Genomic DNA, 20,126 nt, shown 5'->3' with positions numbered 1-20,126 from the left:
TGAGGCAAAATTCTTAGTAAATAATAACTTGTGAAAATTGTACCCTAATCTAAAGTGTGTCCATGAGTTTAAATATTTTACAGTTCAACTTTGTGTTTTTAAATTTTTGTATGAACATAGCATAAAATCCTGTGCAATTGTGCACTATTGAAAGCCAATAAATAGAATGAAAGATGCCTGATTGTCTTTATATTTCATAATATAATTCAGACAAAAGTACAAAAAGCCAACAGAGAAAAACTTGATGGATTTTGCACATATCAGACTATATTAAATGTCTCAAAAAGGTACAGTACTTTTCAAAAGTTTGGAATTTAAATGTATGATTTTTAAAAGAAATGAATGCTTTATTCAGCACAAAATCAGCATATCAGAATGATTTCTGAAGGATCATGAGACACTGAAAACTGGAGTAATGATGCTGAAAATTATAATAATAAAACATAAAACAGCTATTGCAATAATATTTCACAATATGTTTTACTGTATTTTGATCAAATAAATGCAGCCTTGGTGAGCAGAAGAGACTTCTTTCAAAAACATCTGAACGATCTGCAACATTTGAACTGTAAATGGAATCTGCTCTTAATATTTATTCAAATGCAATTAAAACCTGACACATTCTTGGCTTATTTAGAGAGAAATACTAAAAAAGGGACAAACGGCATCCTACAGTATATGGATTTATTGTGATCATGATTGAATTCTCTGATTTTCACAATTATTTTAACATTTCTTTCTTCTAATGCAAGGATGCAGCTATATGTCTTCTATCTAGATGATAAGAGCTACTTGGTTCTCTCTCAGTCTCTGTTTTTTGTTTTACTTTCATGGGCTCATGGGAAAGGGGCAACATGTATGAATGGTACTAGCGCTCTCCCTCTGAGGATCGAGTCCACCCTATTATTGTTGAAGCATTCTCATCTTTACCTCCAGCCGTTAGAAGGAGGTGTTTCACGTTCGTCTGAAGTGAGACATGTTAAGAGTGCTCATGTTCCGCATCTTGCTCCCCGCGGAAGTCAGCGGAGCTGTGCATCCCATGGGCCCTTGATCCTAATTAACCGAGACCTAAAGCTCTGTCGCTCTGTTGTGCCTCACACTGACGTGTACAGAGCGCTAGCGTCGTCCCACTAGAGCCCTGCCAGCCTCTCGTTTGATGGACTTGTGTTTAGACAGACTCGGCTATGGCTAATTACGTTTTCCTAATGACAGGGACAGGATGTATTGCCATGGTAGCAGCTTTGAGCAATTTTAGCTTGTTACTGGAAGTTAGAGAATATTTGTTATGATAACATGTCGCATTTCCTGCGCTGGTCGGGCTGTCTGCGTAAGACCGAGCAATAACAGTCGCTATTCTTTCTACCGCATTCATTTTTCAGGAAAAGCTTATTTATTTAATCTTGTGCCAGTTGCTTATGCTACTTCAGCGTTGAATGCTGGCTTTTTCTCTAATAGAGCAAGGGCAGGATCAGTCACGGCCCTATGAGAAAATGAGCAAGTGGCTGTGGAGATGTTTTCTTACTTTCTGTCTGCACATAAATATCACCTTCGTTGCAGAACATCAAACAGGTGTGGAGCTCCATTTGAGTTTGAGTGAATGTCACGAAAACATGTACAGTTCACAATATACTGTATATTCTATTTTATTCCAGGTTTTATGTCAAAAGTAAGGAGGATAAGTATAATGATTTCTGAAGGGTCATGTGATGCTGAAGACTGCTGCAGAATGATGCTGAAAATGTCATCTTCAAATATTTTCAAACGGAAAACATTTATTTTAAATCGTATTATTTTAAACATATGCTCTCTTATGCTCAGTAAAACCATTAACTGTGTGATAAGAGGAAAACGAAAATTATATGGACACCCCAAATGTTTAAACGGTATATGAGCTTTTAGCATCCATCTTTCATTTATTTTAAATTTGAATCAGTAATTTTATTTAAATGCAATTTATACTGATGCATTCTCAGTTGTTTGAGAGTAAAATGCTAAAATATGGGACAAATGGAATCCTATATGGATTTAACATGTCGATTTTGCTTTATGCAGGATGATCATATATTTATCTAAATTGAAAATTTTATAAATACAATTTTTGACAGTTATGATGATAAATGTAAAGATCTGCCAGTACACAAAAAAAAGGTTGAATTATAATCAGTATGATCATGCATGTAAACACAGTGTTACAATGCAAAAAACTCTTTTTGGTACTAAAAAAGTATTTTAATTATTTAAAAGGCTTTATTTTCTTTTTATATTTCTTTTGACTGATGTGAAATATGACTGGGACATATTCTTGACAGGTTTTGTGAAACTATATCAACCTATTACAACCCACAGACAGAGGCAAAAATATGTCCCCTAAAAATAGTTTTTTTTATCTTTACACTTCGGTTATTCCACATTCCAGCGATTGTAACACCCACCGACGCACATTTGAATGTAGGCTGCAGCCTCCTATGGGTTTTCCCACTCTGTAGTTCTGACTTCCACTGATGTTCTCTGACACTGTCACTAGAGCACAGATTCCCAGTTGGTCAGTATAGGTCAGACACATGCAGATATAGGTCAACCAGCCAACAAGTTTGTCAATGGCCGATGCTGATTTTTTAGTATAATATTATTTACTTTTATATATTTACTCAGTATTAATATTTGAAAACCAAATTATCTTATTTAATGGGGTTAGGAATCAACAAATATTACTATTCAATTCTATTTAAAAAAACACACACACTGCAGTCAAACAACTAGATTGCAAGACTCTTGTACTGCACAAACTAGCCTACAATATTTATCTGGCTGGCGGCTATTCACAGCAGCTGCTGCTGTAGGCTCTTTGGAGTAATATCCTCTCTGAACATGTTTGCTCTTCTCTAGGCGGCTTCTGGACACCGAGGATGAGCTCAGTGACATCCAGGCAGACTCTGTGCCCATGGAGGTGCGAGACTGGCTGGCCTCCACCTTCACCAGGAAGATGGGAGTGGTGCGCAGACGGCCCGAGGAGAAGCCCCGGTTCCGCAGCATTGTTCACGCCGTTCAGGCTGGGATCTTTGTCGAACGGTATCTATTGATTTTGATAAAGAAATACTTGCTCATAATTATTAATTTAATAATAAATCCATTGTGATTTATGCTCAATTAATCATTGTCGGTAACATTTTACACAAAATACTTTATTCATTTTTATATTATAGTTATTAAAATATTTATTTATTAAAGTGATCACCCAAAAATGAAAATTCTGACATTATTTATTCACCCTGATGTCCTTCAAATGTCAGTTGAAGAATGTTGGTAACCAAACAGTTTTGGTTCCCATTGACTTCCATTGTATGGACAAAAAATAGAATGAAATTCAAGGGGAATTAAATTGTGGACTTAACTTTTTGTGGACACCATTCTTTAAAACTGAGATGAACATTCTGTGGAATGAACATTCTGTTCCCTTCATTCAGGACAACCAATCTTCAAAATATAATCGTTTGTGTTCAGCAGTAGAAAGAAATACATACAGGTTTAAAATGGCATGAAGGTGAGTAAATGATGACAGAATTGTAATTTTAGCGTGGACTAACCCTCTAACATTCTGCCTAGACATTTTCACCCAGTGAGCTGCCCACGTAGGCAACACAATTATGCTGTCTCTTAAGATAGCTCACTTTAACGAAATTAGAAGCCAGCTTTAAATGTATTGCTCACGGAAAAGACAATCCCAGAATGCATTGCACCAAGCTTTGTGAACAATTTTTTCCAAGATGGCAGATGAATTGAGAAAAATGTCAATATACTTAGTTTCAAAGTTTCAATGTTTGTGTAATGTTTTAAAGTTTACTTTTTATATATTTTAATGGAATATCATGTTAATGGCTGAGAAACATTCTAACATTGAAGGGTCATGAAACAAACTGTTTCTCGCCACAGCTTGAAAAATGCTACAAACCGCTTCTAATTCAGACAGTTTTATTTAATCGAGTTGAAAGCATCAAGGCTTCCCCTAAATGCATGCTACAGTTTACCATTACTCACAACAAAAACGGCAAATATATTATACATGTTTTTGTAAGCTCACCGTAAATTACGCAAATACATACATATCCTGTGACAGCTATAATTTAATGCACAAATAATTTATTTACTCTGCATCGATAATATATGTGTACATGCTATTTTATGTTTAATAACTTTTGAGGGTTATTTTGCAACATTTTCATAAGCCATTTGATCAGTGAAATTTAAGGAAATTTAAAGACACTTTATGTGCATGAACTGCGTTTGTGTCGAAGGCTCAGGGTCTATGAAAGAGGATTTCTGCAACACAGAATCTCCTACAAAGCAAAAACAAACACTAATTTTTGATCCATTTATGCATCTCTCACAGTTTGAAGGAAATAATTAAGGAAATTTGAAGGAAAGTGAATAATTAAGCGAGGCATCTTCTCATAGGATAAGGACAACACACGTAACTGTTAAAATTGCAGAAGAATGTAACAGACTATGATTTTGTCTTTGAACGCAGCTGCTTATGTAGGCTGTAGACAGCAATGCGGCACACTAGGTTTTGAGACAGAGCCTTTAAGCCTCTAAGTGAGTTTAAATCATACAGACAGTCTCATTTCACAGACCTTGCATTTTTTCCTTCTAACTGGGAAAACGTCTACAAGATTACCGACACATAAGACACACATTGAAAGGCTTGTTCTGCATCTTTTCCAGTAACTAAAAATGAACATCCCGATCCATTCCATTTGCATTGCAGTCTTCTTCTCTGTGGCATGTACCCTCGTGTCTGAGTAATGTGCGCGAGCTGCCTCCCTCATTTCCATGGAAACTCCTTCAGAATGTCATAGACACCTGTTGAGCTTGAGGCGCTGATCACCGCGTGTGTGATATCGAACGGATATTAGGGGCTCTCTTAATGATTAAAGACATTAAAAATAGAAAAAACATCAGTTATTTTGTGCGGAAAAAAAGATAAGCCAGACTTTCAGAAATATGTCCTTGACAAACTCAGACACTTAAACTTTATTAATTATAATTTGACTTTGTACAAAGTGGCCATAACATTTATATGAAACTTAATATGATATTCCATTCCAACAAATGAAGCTAAATGTATATATATTATCAAACAAGATATATTGATTTAATTTCTCCACTAAAATTCTGTCACTAAACAATATTTGTCATGAAATGGATGGATTTTTGTTATAAAATGGATGATTATTTTCTTATAAATTGAAATATATAAAAAACAAAAAGACAAGGGCCTTGATGATATGATGATTATTAGTGCTAGATGATGGTATAAAGTAAAATTGTGAAATTTTTTAAAATTCATCCAGTGGTCACTTAATTGTACGGAGCCCCTAAAGGGACATGTGATGGGGGGAAAAATTGATTGAGGGAAAAATGATGTGTCATTGCTTTTGCATTCTTTTGCAGATGTTTTTCTCAGGGGTCTGCAAAAGTTTTTAAATATATTTGTTTCCTCCAACCTAATTTTTCCCCCCACCACCATGTCCCTTTTGGGGATATGTATAATTGTGACATTGTGATGAAATAGAACTAATCAATTTGATTTCAGTCTTAACATTTGTGAGTCCAATGAACTAAGACACTGGACAGAGACATACAAATGTTGTGCATATATGAACTTTCCAGAGTTGGGATTAGTTAGAGCCAAGTTAATAAGAACACTGGATCTGAATTTGATCATTATGTACTAATATTATGGAATATGGACTGTGTTGAGTAACGTGACGTTTTCATTATTAAGTGCTTTCCACCCTCATTTAAAATGGAAAAGGTTTTAGTGTAATGAACTGCTTTTCTTTATTTTTTCTGATTATAAAATGTTCTCACTTGAAGGTTCTTGATACTACAATGAATATAGTTCTGTGAACTGAACAAAAACATTTCATTTCTTAAAAACTTCCATAAATCCCCATTTTACTTCAGACTTTAGTAAAACCATTCTAACTGTGAGGAAAAATTTTATGATCTTACATTGTTTGTCACTTATGGTATAAGCACAAAGGGGTCAAATCGTTTATCTGAGGTCCACTCAACTAAAGTCATAGTGTAAAGTTAACTAAAGTTTGTTTTCTTAAAAAAATTGTATTTATTGCATCATTCATGAAGTTTTTATTTATTTATTTTTTTACCCCTTTTCGACCCTTAGATGTAATCTTGCTATTTTTCCTTTATGGCTTCCATGTAAATAAATATTTTATGCATAACATCCATTAAACATTTTTTTAATTTGGAGTATACAATAGCACTATAGAACTCCACAAAAGTGTTCAATGTCAGCTACCCAAATGCAATTTTTACATGTGAATTCATATACATGTGTTTACAATTTTTTTTACTGAAATGTACCTTGTTAAAAATAAACTTCAGCTGGTAATAGTAAAAAAAGTCATCATGGTTTGTGATGTTTGCAGAATGTACAGAAGAACATCCAACATGGCAGGGTTGACCTATCCACCATCTGTAATTTCAGTTCTAAAGGTACACATTATCTTTGCAGTAGATTATAACATGGATTTAGTTATTTCCTTAAAGTTCAATTCATAGGAGTTTTCCTTTTTTTCAGGATGTTGATAAATGGTCATTTGACGTCTTCACGCTCCAAGAGGCGAGTAGCGAACACGCTCTGAAGTTCCTGGTGTATGAACTGCTCACCAGATATGACCTGATCAGCCGCTTCAGGGTACGAGAGACTGCAAAAACCAGACACACACCAAAACTGAGATATTAAACACATGGCTTACTTTGGATTCTGACTCATACGCCCATAGGGAAACTCTCATACTACCACTGAATAAAATTGAATCTGTCATTATTATTATTTTTTTTCATTTAATTTAACCCATTCATGCTCCATGAGGACAGAGGCTTTCAAGCTTCAAAATGAATGCAAAAGAACCATATCAAATATCATAAATGTAACCCATATGACTTGTGCACTATATTCAAAGACTTCTGAATTCCCACTATAGATGGTATGGATTGACGTCAATTTTCCGCCGGGACACGACCCCTCAGCAGGACTGAGTGGCAAAACATCTTGCAGCTTGACTGGATTTAATAGGGGAAACTGCGAAAACGGGAGTAAAACAAACGATTATCTGCTTAAATTGAAGGCAGTTGGACTCGACAGTGCTCTTTACGACTTACCAAAGAACCAGTGGTCCATGGACATTGACATGTGGCCAAAAAACGGGTTTCCTGACATTTATACGTACCTGATTTGGACGCCTGATTTAGAAATACATAAAGGAAAGCCTGAGTGTCAATCACATGAGCGTCTACACTACTAAAGCAATCCGGTCGAATGTGTTTTCAACTACTTCTATAAGTGGTCGAAAGTGGACAAGCTCAAACCGTTTTAGACCCTGTTTACACCTGTATTTAGTGTCATCCACTTGTTATCCGATTGACCAAAACGCATCTTAATACCAAGTGTAAACAGGGCCAATAACTAAATCAATACCAGATCAAATGATCAATTGAAAATATCAAACTCAGTAATGATTCGTTCACATCACGTTCATTCATGACACAAAGCTGTTGTATGGTATCAAACTACTTTTTGGATTACTTTTATGATACATTTATGGTGCTTTTGCTTCATTTTTTAAACTTGAAAGCGCCAGTCTCCGTTCGTTGTAATTGCATAGAAAAAAGTAGCAAGCACTTCATGTTCTCTTTGTGTTTAACGAAAGAAAGTCATACATTTTTGAAACAACATTCATGAGTTATGTGATCTATTTCTTATGATTTCATCCTTTTGGAATTACACTTTATTTTTCTAACCAAAGTTGGTGTTATTACCCTGTAACAGGAGATTTATGTGTGATATATGAGGCATCTGACATTTTGCATCTACTTCTTTGTTTTTTACCATTGTGTCAGCTCTCATCACTTCTTACCCTTTTCACAAGTGATGATAGGGTCTCAACACACACACACACACACACACACACACACACACACACACACACACACACACACACACACACACACACACACACACACACACACACACACACACGCACAAGCAGACACGCACTGCCTGTGTTTGGGTTTCGGTGGTTAGGTATGGAGTCCCTGCTGTCCGTGTGATTGTATATTTCGCTGCTGAAAACTGTTCCCTTACAGGAAGCCTTTCGGTTGCCTGTAACATGCTCCATTAATCTGCTGTGGCAGGACATTTAAAGCCTCAGACTGCAGCTTGAAGGCCCATTCTGTGTCTCTATTCGGGTTGGGAATCCAAAACTAAAGCCAGTTTTTCTTCTCTTTAACACAATAATTTTTTATGGTTTTGAAAGAAGTATCTTCTGCTCACCAAGGCTGAATTTATTTGATCTAAAATAGAGTGAAAACTGTAATATTGTGAAATATTATTACATTTTAAAATAACAGTTTTTTGTTTTAATATTTTGTAAAATGTAATGATCCTTATGCTGATGCTAATATGCTGATTTAGTGCTCAATTTTTATTGGTGCTCAATTATTAATAATAATTATAGGATATTATAATAATTATTATTATCAATGTTGAAAACATTGCTGCTTAAAATATTTGTGGAAGCTGATATTTCTATAAAATTCATAATTTTTTTCTGTGATGAATAGAAAGTTCAAAAGAACGTCTCGGTTACGTATGTAACCCACATTCCCTGAAGGAGGGAACGGAGATGTAGTCGGACTGAAAAACGTACAGTACTGAAAGGGAACCGCATTTATTTGTTACATTATAAATGTCTTCACTGTCAATTGAATCAGTTTAATGCTTGTTGAATTAAAGTATGAATTTTAAAAGATCTCAATACACAGCCGTACTTTTAAATTGTACAGTGTATCAGGTTTTCCCCAATTACTTTTTTTTATCAGTTTTGCCATCACAGGAGTAAATTACATTTACAATATATTCAAAAAGAAAAGCTATTTTTAACTTTAATAATATTTCACAATATTTTTTACAGTATTTTTAATCAAATAAATGCAGTCTTTGTGCACATAAAAGACTTTTCAAAAACATTTAAAACTTCATAAAACAAGAAAAACTTCATTAATATATTGAATTAGGTTTTTATAATTTCAGTTTTCATTTTGTAGTAAAAAAATATTAAATTTTTATCTTTATCTTTATTTTATTTGTCAGTTTTAGTATAGTACTTAAACTAAAACAGCTGCAAAGCAAGATTTAAAATGTTATTTTTTAATTTTATTAATTTTTTGATCAATTTAATATGTTTTAACTAAATAATATTAATTTAATATTTACAGTCCTGTTTCGCATTTACATACAGTTCTATGTACTTCTTGTAGTACTGACGCTAACTGGGTAATGTAACCCTGAACCTAACCTTAACCCCTGTTGTTACCTTATATTAACCAGTACTTTCTTAAGTAAGCACACTGTAAGTACATTGAAAGTGCACATTCTGTAAAATAAAGTGCATCGTTAATTTCTATCAAAACATTCTTACTGCCACCAAACTGTTGAACTGTGTGGTTGAAATGCACAATAACAAGCAGTCTAGTTTTGTAACTGGGATTGTTTTTCTCTGTAGATACCAGTGTCCTCCTTGGTGTCATTTGTGGAAGCTCTGGAAATGGGTTACAGCAAGCACAGAAACCCCTACCACAATCTGATCCACGCTGCTGATGTCACGCAGACGGCACACTATCTGATGCTCCACACTGGCATTATGGTGAGAGCGCTCAGTGAATTCTGTATGCTTGTCTCGCACTGACAAAACAAATATGACATCTGTTTGTAGTCAATACGAGCTGAACGCTTGAGGTCTTAACTTGCAGGTTAATATGCGCAGCTGTTGAAATGCATTGTAATGATGTTGAATGATGGTAATGATGATTATTTGGGTAATGGCTGACTGCTCTGCTCTCCCACAGCACTGGCTCACTGAACTGGAAATATTGGCCATGGTGTTTGCCGCTGCTATCCACGACTTTGAACACACTGGAACGACCAATAACTTCCACATCCAGACCAGGTGTGTGATGACCTCCAATAAAAAGCAGCCAATAATCTCAATAAATTGTCCAAAATTGAAAGTAGCTGCCGTAATGATGCTCTGTGTTTTTGTATGAAGGTAACTGTTATAAAAACTAGCTTCAGACCAGCTTCCAAACACACCATCACATCAAGCCTTATGATCTAGAGCAGCGCTATTTTAGTTTTTATTTTAGGTTTATTATAATTGTATTAATATTTTGAATCTGAACATGTTCATTTTCATCTCATTTTTAGTCATTTCGTAATGTGCTTTTGTCTTCTGTTTTTATTTATTTCCAGTCAATAATTTTAGTGCTTCATTTTTACAGTATAAAATATATTTAAAAATACTCTCATTTGACATTTATTCATATTTATAAAATATTTATAATATGTGTATGTAACATTAATATTTATAAATAGCATTTATTTTGCTTTACCCACCATGTATATGATATTTGTACTGATACAAACTTATCACAATGCATTATGGAATTGCCTTCTCTGTGAAGGATGCATGTGATACTGTCTCGGAATCTCATAAAATGAATGATTCTACCTACCATTTGGAACGAATTGAATGCATCTGTGATGCATTAGAACGCTGCCTGCGTAGGTGTGTGTGAGAGTGTGTGTTTATTTATAATAGAGAGAGAGAGAATCCACTGGTCATATTTCTAACACAGTTTATCTTCCTTGTGGTGGGCTATCGTGGGGCTGAGAGCGGAATTTGTCATGTTTTCAATTAATCTTCAGTGGGAGAATCTACGTCAGAATCTACGTTCATGTTGTTGTTGCTCTGTGTTGGTTCACGTCAGGCCGCGCATCTTATTCACATTAATACATGCCAAAGGATCCTTGAGATGTACAGCAGGCCTCATTTTGCATGACAGCCCATAGCAGACATCATTCTTCGAAGAAGTACATCTCAGCACTTGCTTTTGCAGCGGACAAAACCCGATGGCAAGGACAGAGCTGCAGTATACAGTGATTTTGGAGGAGCGCTCCATCATCAGTGAATTGTGGGATACAAGGCTTGTGTGATGGGACAAATTGGAGCCATTACTCTTAATATCTCTGATTACAGCTGATGTTACACCTTGTCTTTTAGTGCACTTCAGATTTACTCCTCAAGTGAATGAAAAGTAAATCTCCTGAGTACTGTCTGCCTCACTAAATGAAAGGGATTTTCACAGAAATATATTTGTGTGGAAAGGCGAAAAGTTGGATACTGACTGGCAGGAACTTACAGTAAGATATAGTAGAGTTCTTCTGGACTTTGGTTCAGAAAAATAACCCGTTCTTATTGAGAAACTTTTTTTTTTGGCTATATAGGGTTCTTGAGGTACGGAGCCCCTAAGGGGAAAAATATGAGATGGGAGGGAAAATATGAAGTCAATGCTTTTGCGTTCTCTCGCAAATGTTTTGCGTTTCCCAGACAAACTTTGCTTTCCATCACAAAAATGTTTGCTTTTGCTTGCAAAACCTTTGTGTTCTTTGCGAGTAAAAGCAAAGTTTCTCGGGGGAACATAAACATTTTGCGAGCGAATGAATAATGTATTGAGGGAACGCAAAACATTTGCAAGAGAAAATAAAGCATTGACAAATAATTTTTCCTCCCAACTCATATTTTTTTCTTCATGTCCCTTTGGGGGCTCCGTATTGAGGTGCTTTTTTTAAGTCAGTATCAGTAAAGTTTTTAAAGTCAGTATCAATAAAGACATTTATAATGCTGCAAAATATTTATATTTCAACTAAATGCTGCTCTTTTAAACATTCTTCATTTCAAACAGATTTCATTTTCAAAAACATAAAAAAATATTACCAACCTCAAATATTTTAATGGTATGTAAGAGTTTTTTGTTTCAATACTGGTTTTTCATGTTAACATACAATTTATTTTTCTATTTTAAAGCATCAGCACATATGGTATTCTTAAAAAAAAGGAAAAAAAGGTGAATTTTTTTTTTCATCTTTATAAATCCATTTTGACTCTTCTTTCTTTTTTGCATGGGACACGGAGGAAAAAGGAGGAAATCTGAAAATGTCCATACAATGAAAGTATATAGTGACCCAAACCAACCAACACAAAAATTGCAAGCTCATGTGCAAATTGTGCCAGTGCACCATTAGTCTCATTACCAACATTATGAATATGCAAAAAACAAATCGAATATGTACAAGTGCAACCAAGGTCTTGTGTTAAATTTAAAAGTGGCCCTTTTAGACCTGTCATGCCAAGTTTGACATCAATGATCCCAAATGCAATTGGTTCTTGTGTGTCACATGACTGTTTTGAAAAACTCAGCAATATTTTCAGTGAAAAAGAACATTTAAATGTCGTTCTTTTCACCACACAAAACTTCAAAAGCCTTGAAAGGTACTGCATGAGTCAGATCTACTTTCAAGCTATTTTTATGGTGGTTTTTTTTTTTTTTTTTTGTCTTTTGAAGCTTGACAGCCCCTGGTGACAATAAGCTTTCAAATAAGCTTTCCACGAAAGAAAGAAAGTCATACAGACTTGGAATGACATGAAGGTGAATAAATCATGAAGGGAATTTTTTTTTTTTGGTGTACTAACCTTTTAAAAAGTAACTGCAATGGCATAAAGGTGTCAAAGTAATTGGAACATATAGGACATTTTTGACTCCTCTTCCATTGTTTCTGCACAGATCAGAAGTGGCCATCCTGTACAACGATCGCTCGGTTCTGGAAAACCACCATGTGAGCGCAGCCTACAGACTCATGCAAGAGGATGAGATGAACATCCTGGTCAACCTCTCTAAAGATGACTGGAGGTATGCTGGGGTTTGACACTCAACGCTGGGAAACAATGTCCTCGGACGTCCCGTTCTGCGGATGGAGGATCTGTTCTGGGAAAGTGCATGTGCTTTGTGTTCTGATGAGCCGCTGTGTTGTGCTTCCCACAGGGAGCTGCGGACACTGGTGATCGAGATGGTCATGAGCACAGATATGTCCTGCCATTTCCAGCAGATCAAGACCATGAGGAACACACTCCAGCAGCCGGAGGGGTGAGTGACGCCCCTGCTGTTCACTCTGAGTGTTTGTGAACGCGAGGGTGTTAATGAATGAGTGTGACGGTGTGTCTTCGTTATTATAATGTGTCATACTTCTTGCGTAGTACCCATTAGAACTGGGTGGTATGACGTACAGTATTCTGTGATTAAATAAATGTATCAACTGCTAAAGTTTTCTATAGCTTATCATTAAACACAGGCTCATAAAATTATTGGAAATAAACTAACTACAGGATCTATTTTCCCAACTCATGGGACAAAAAGCATTTCAGATCTATGAGGATATTCTTCCTCTTTATTTGGCATTTCAAATGCGTGCTTCTAATGCAATAAATTCTTTTTGTTGGCAGAAATTGTTGGACTTCAACTAGTTATTTTAAGACTCTTGACGTCTTGAAGTTTATTTTTAAATTAATTTTATGTCTGCCTAGTCTATTTCTGTCTGTCTTTTAATTTTGGAGGTTTTTTTTTGTAAGTGCCAAAGAAAAATTTACATAATATAGCTAATAGACCGTAAATTAAAAGTGCAGTTCAAAAAAGTCTCTTATTCTCAACTAAAAATACAGTAATATTGTGAAATAATATTATAATTTAAAATATTTTTTTTCTTTTTTTTCTATTTTAATATATTTTAAAATGTAATTTATTCCTGTGCTGACAAAGCTGAATTTTTAGCATCATTACTGCATTCTTCAGTGCCACATGTTTTGACTATATCACAGTATCTAAAATTTTATTAGATTTGCATATATATATTGTATTTGGTACGAAATATTAGTACTGTTATTAGTACTTTTTTTTTTTATAATTCCTTTGGCATATTCTTTTTTTTCCAAACTGACTTATTAGTAGCTTAATCTACTAAGCGAAATGTTACTGTTACTGTAATAAAAAGGAAGATCGTAGTATTTCTGGCAAAACCTTGCTGTTACTACAGTTACTAGAGTTAAACTATTGCAAATTGTAGAGAAACAGAGAGACAGACAGAGAGGATGATGATGTCATTAAAGGCCACGATATACTCACTGTAAAGTTTTTTCTTTTTTTTCTTTTTTTAAAAAAAAAGTTTGAAAATACTACATGAGCAGCGGTATACTGTTAGCGAACATCCCGACGCCTGAGGGCGTCGATTAGATGAATTTGTAAATATGTGCAGCGCGCTTTCCTTTCAATAACAAAATAAACACGCAACAAAGATGACAGCAGTGAGTAAACAGTACTTAAGAAAGCATCTGATTATAGAGATGTGAATGTTTGCGTAAGCTCCGCAATTCAGCACTCCGGTAAAGTCACGTCACGTTTATTTTTAAACCACTTTATACAATAGATTGCTTAAAATCAAGCAGCTTTACAGTATTAAACATGAAAAAACTGTCTCTTTCAATTAGAATTACAACAACATTTACTATAAAGCGACTCTCCAGTGTGGTCATGTTTTCATTCGGAGACGTCAAATGAACTAGCGATTTCCACGTCAAAGAAACAAACTTCGTTTTTTTCTGATTTTGTTCGAAATTATGTTACACCATTTCGTTCTTTTATTTTGCTTGAAGTGTATCGAGGCCTTAAGACACTATCATCCCATGTCCTTCGTTTGCGAATGTGAATGTGTGTGTAATTTATGGATTCATAACTTTCTATCTTTGTATCTGACTGATGAAGCTGTGATGAATGTGTGTCTATCAGAATAGACAAGGCTAAAGTGCTGTCCCTGATGCTGCACGCGGCTGATATCAGTCACCCTGCTAAGGGCTGGAAGCTGCACTACCGCTGGACACAAGCCCTAATGGAGGAGTTCTTCAGACAGGTACACACATCATAATATTTATCTCCAATAACACAAGCAGAACTCCCAGAGATACACAATTACTACAGACTCATACATTATCTGGGTGAACTGTCGGAGAAAGTTCAAATCAATCGAAGAGCTTATGCAGATGCAATGTAGTCGGTAATAAAAATTATAAATTATATTTTTGAATTAAACATACACCTACCAGTCAAAAAACATACTTTGTGAGAACTTTCTAGCAATTTTTGAGTGAAAATCCTGTTGGCTTAGAAGTCATGGGAACATGATGTCTCTCTCTCTCTGTTTGGCTTTTTAAGAACAAAGAGGGAAGAGGAACATTTTATTAGACTGTTCACAAGGCTTTGAACCAGTACGAGTAATTTTTTTATTGTCTCTGCAGGGTGACAAGGAGGCAGAACTAGGTCTGCCGTTCTCTCCACTATGTGACCGGAAAGCCACCATGATTGCCCAGTCTCAGATAGGTAAAACTTACACACATATTTACATGTGATCTCTGATAGCCAAGGCCGTGTTTGGAACAGCGCTCACATACTTCTATTATCTCTGTGGTATATACTGTAGTATGTATGCTTGCTTACTTGGCATATTTTATGTATGGAATACACAGACAATCTGCTACATTTGCCAAAATAAGCACACTGCATGGAATTCTGTATCCCACAATGCAATGCACTCAACTTAACCTTCTATTTTCAAGGTTGATGAACTAGAAGCAATATCAGAATTTTAGAGAATCTATTTTTTTTTTACAGAATGCTACTTTTTCTGATCTTTAACCTTTACATTCTTTATACTAAATCAATCAATTTGAACAGTAATAGTAATACTTTGTAAAGTAAATAATATATTGTTTTTCATCTCTCTATTGTACATATATTTATTTTTAATTTTTTAATTTTTAAATATTTTTATTTTAGACTTTTCAGGATAGCAATAAAAATAAATAGATAAATAAATGTCAAGTATCTTTTTTTTTTTGCTGCAAGATGGTTTCTGGAAACCACTCATGAACATCCATGTATTCGATGCAAACTGTGCATATTTAATACTGTAGAAATGCTGTTATGAACTATGCTGTAACTATGCTGTTATGAACATATCCATACAGACGTGCCTTCAGTCCAGTCATTTTCAGCTCTTTACTGCCATCAAGAGGCTGCTGAGACTTTAACATGCTCTCTTGTAATATTTAATGGAGCATAAAATAAATGTGGTTTGATTAATGACACAACTTCATATGTCTTGATTGAAGTTTCTAGCTGGTTAAATGAACGACAAAGGCTTCTAAACAAACAACATTGTTTTTCCTTCAAAGGGTTCATCGATTTCATCGTCGAACCCACGTTCTCTGTTCTGGTCGACACCACAGAGAAGATTATTAGTCCTCTCATAGAGGAAGCTGTAAAATCTGGGGGTGTCCGCAGGTCAAGGTGAGGTGATGGTCACATGTTTATCAGGCTAAAGGTGTTTGATTCAGGGATGATAATCTGTCTGTAATCTGCTCGTGTGGTGCAGTTTGACGGGTCGGGGCTCAGCTGCGGTGGTGGAGGCGGTACAGAGACACAGCGGTCGGGGTTCCAACGAGGAGACGGGAGCCACTACAGACTACTCTCTGTGCGGCATCGACCTGAAACATGTCCGACACCTGCTCTCTGAGATCATCCAGAACAACAAGGAGCGCTGGAAAGAGCTGTCTGTTCAAGGTGTGCACGCATCTGTTCGTGTTTCTATACAGTCAACATGCACTCTTAGAATAAAAAGTTCAATGGGGTTCTATATAGAATTCTAGGATTCTTGACTCAATTTTGAAAAATGTTTTTATGGCAAATAGGTTATATTAAAGGAGATGTGTCTTAAAGGGATAGTTCACCCAAAAATGAAAATTCTGTCATCATTTACTCACCCTCAACTTGTTCCAAACCTGTATGAATTTATTTTTTTCTGCTGAACACAAAAGATGATATTTACACACACACACACACACACACACACACACACACACACACACACACACACACACACACACACACACACACACACACACACACACACACACACACACACACACACACACACACACACACACACACACACAGTTGTGTTTATATATTTTATGGGGACTTTCCATATACATAATGATTTTATACTGTACAAACTGTATATTCTATCCTCTTACACTAACCTTACTCCTAAACACAACCCATCACAGAAACCTTTCTGCATATTTACATTTTAAAAAACATCACTTGGTATGATTCATAACTCTTTTCCTCATTGGGACCAAAACTATAATTTGGGTAATAAATGTCTCAATAAATGTCATCTTTGTGGGGACATTTTGTCCCCATAATGTAGAGTTTACCAGGCAAATCAAACAAAAGTCATTGAAATAGCTCAACTAATGAAGCCCTTGATTAGTTGCAACAGGTGTGCTTGAGCTAGAACACATGAAATATCTGAACTGGCTAGATTTGTTGAGTGTCACGTTTGACTTTATGTAATAAATAACATAAATAATGGAAGTAAAACTCAATTGAATTTCTTTTAATGATAACACATTTCTTCATCTCAGCGCAAGGAGATAATATGGTATCCCAGATCTGATCTCACTTCCTGTCTCTTCCCAGAGTTGGCCAATAAGCAACATGAGAGAATGTCAGACCTGGAAGAGGAGTCCATGAGGAAAACACAAGTCACACTGTCTCGCAGCAGTCCAGCCAGAGGGAGTCTCGACTCGGAGTCAAAGTCCCTGAATGAAATTAACAACACGGACTCGACTCACTCATCCCAAGACTCTCTGGACCAGAGTTCCCAGTCCCCTTTGGAAGGACCGGGCGACGGTTCATCAGAGGAACACAGCTCAGAAACTCTGCCTTGGAACGGTAAAAGAGCCTGACGTCTCACGAACGGTATGGAGCATGAATGTTTTTAATCAGAAACAGGATGATGTACACAGCATTGTCCTCATTGTGTTGTAATGCTATTATACTCTCGGGCTCGGAGGGATAATTGTGCAGACGGACGCACGGAATGTCCACGGAGCGACTCCTAGAGACTGTAGTGTGCGGTGTTGTCATGGCGACTGCGTTATTGCTGGAGACAGACCTCTATCATCCCTTGAGGAGTATTTAGCAAGTCCCTGAAACACAACCTATTTGCTTCCTGGGCTTTTTCCTGTTTGTTCAATTAGTTTTTTTGTTTTTTTTTGTAATCATTTTTTTTTCTTTGTTTGTAGACTGTGTCGTTATTTATTAAAGATTACGCAGCTACCCTTTGCACCACAATTAGTTTCCGTATTTTATTCTTGATACGGTCATGCTTACCAGCTCTTTGCGGCACATTAGGTCAGAATGACTGGAATATTTTACGTACTTCATTCTGGCATGATGTGTCTCTGTAGACTTATGAATGTTATCCCCTCCAATTTCCAGAACAATGCATAAAGAGCTTTTTTTTTATTATTGTAGCATGACACGTATAGTATGTGCAGCTGTAAAATTTTATGAAACCTATGAAATCATGAGCCAATTTTTACTTAACAGTAGAGGTACATGTCCTCAAGGGGGCGATATTTCATTTTAACGAACAATGTTGATGTCCCTTCAATCACACTCTCTAAATGAAGAGAACTGTGTCCCTTTAAATCCATACAGTATTTTAGTACAGTGTCTAAATAAATGTTACATACATTTGGCGGTGTTTGGAATGGAATACTAATTTATTTAATGAATACTGTGCAGCATGTACTGTTTAAAATAGTGAAACAGAATGCATTTTGTAACAATACACATTTAAAACAGTAATATGCCCTATTTTGCATTTACAATCTAGTTTTGTGTAAAAACATGTTAACATTTGGAAGCTAATATTGCATCCTTTTCATGACACTGGAAATGAGCAGGTCAAATTAAGCACATTGCATTGTGGGATACATTATTCAGTGTTTACTGCTCATTTTGCAGATGTTGTAGATCATTTCAGAATACTGTGCTCTGTATACATACTTTATTAGATACTACAGAAACTGTATGAGTAGTATGCTTTTCTGAACACAGACATTCTCAGAATCTCTGAACATGCTAAACATATGCTACCAAATCACTGTATCATGTTTTATAATGTTTATGTGAAAATACTGATTTTTTTTTTTTTTGCATTATATATGACATAAATGGCCGAAAACAAGATTGTTGTTATTTGTATCTTATTTCAGGTCTGATGTGTGGGCTGATGTTACACTTGCTGTCTTCACCTTCACACACACAGAGATTGAAAGCACATTTGAGCTCAGGGTCGGTTAAATTGTAAAAAAGTAAGTTTATTAAACAGAAAAGCATAAAAAAGAAGAATATCTGTTGAAAATGTAACTTAAGAATTGTTTTTTAAGGGTGAAGCATTGTGTGTGTCTGTGTGTGTGCGTGCGTGCGTGTGTGTGTAAAATCTTCCTTTTTGGATGGAATGATTTTTTTATTTTTTTTTGCTTTAAAATTAAAACCATCATAAATTCAGTACAACAAATACCACCATAAAAACTGTACAATACATTTATAAAGTATAATTGTAAGTTTAATATATACATTTTTTTGCATTCATATGAATTAAAGAGGGGAATTTTAATTGTCGTGAAAATGTCATCATTCAAAAAAAAAGCCTTTGTTTTTTATGCAACAAAATTTATTACATTTTTTTCCTTTTCATTTTTTTGCGGGAAATGTACCAAGACATTTCTTAGTTTTGTGAGATCAACCTATAATTGTTAAGGCTTTACAAACTTTATAAATGTGCTATACTGAAGTCAACAATAAGAGACTGAGACATTTTGTTATTCATACAGTACATGTGTTGGAAATACTTGTTCAACATTTACTACAGATTTAATGTTTAAAAAATATGAATATGGCGCTGTTAACAAGCTCTCATCTGTTCAAACACATTCAAAAATTGCCCTGTTATTGTGTAGAAATCTATTCTGACACAACCTTATAACTGATGAAGGCTGATTATTTTCACATAATTTCATTATTTTCATTGTGTGTGTGTGTGTGTGTGTGTGTGTGTGTGTGTGTGTGTGTGTGTGTGTGTGTGTGTGTGTGTGTGTGTGTGTGTGTGTGTGTGTGTGTGTGTGTGTGTGTGTGTGTGTGTGTGTGTGTGTGTGTGTGTGTGTGTGTGTGTGTGTGTGTGTGTGTGTGTGTGTGTGTGTGTGTGTGTGTGTGTGTGTGTGTGTGTGTGTGTGTGT

General features: G+C 35.6%; 1 protein-coding gene across 6 annotated transcripts in view; it reads left to right on the top strand.

Moving 5' to 3' along the window:
- Positions 1-19,075, top strand: part of pde1a (phosphodiesterase 1A, calmodulin-dependent) — a 112,290-nt gene extending 93,215 nt beyond the window's left edge. For all 6 annotated transcript variants that reach the window (XM_077215964.1, XM_077215970.1, XM_077215965.1 and 3 more), the window contains 12 exons: positions 2,887-3,069; positions 6,456-6,522; positions 6,608-6,724; positions 9,594-9,734; positions 9,937-10,037; positions 12,712-12,837; positions 12,970-13,071; positions 14,764-14,884; positions 15,270-15,351; positions 16,206-16,320; positions 16,406-16,593; positions 17,518-19,075. In XM_077215964.1, the coding sequence (XP_077072079.1) occupies positions 2,887-3,069; positions 6,456-6,522; positions 6,608-6,724; positions 9,594-9,734; positions 9,937-10,037; positions 12,712-12,837; positions 12,970-13,071; positions 14,764-14,884; positions 15,270-15,351; positions 16,206-16,320; positions 16,406-16,593; positions 17,518-17,786 (1,612 nt within the window). In that variant the 3' untranslated portion in view covers positions 17,787-19,075. The remainder of the gene's footprint in view (positions 1-2,886; positions 3,070-6,455; positions 6,523-6,607; positions 6,725-9,593; positions 9,735-9,936; positions 10,038-12,711; positions 12,838-12,969; positions 13,072-14,763; positions 14,885-15,269; positions 15,352-16,205; positions 16,321-16,405; positions 16,594-17,517) is intronic.
- Positions 19,076-20,126: the final 1,051 nt, after the last annotated feature.

This window comes from Siphateles boraxobius, unplaced genomic scaffold (genome assembly GCF_051911475.1).
Source record: "Siphateles boraxobius isolate OS27281-9 unplaced genomic scaffold, OSU_SipBor_1 7, whole genome shotgun sequence".
NCBI lineage: Eukaryota > Metazoa > Chordata > Actinopteri > Cypriniformes > Leuciscidae > Siphateles > Siphateles boraxobius.
Note: the sequence above shows the minus strand (reverse complement) of the source record. Positions and strands in the feature narration are given on the sequence as shown.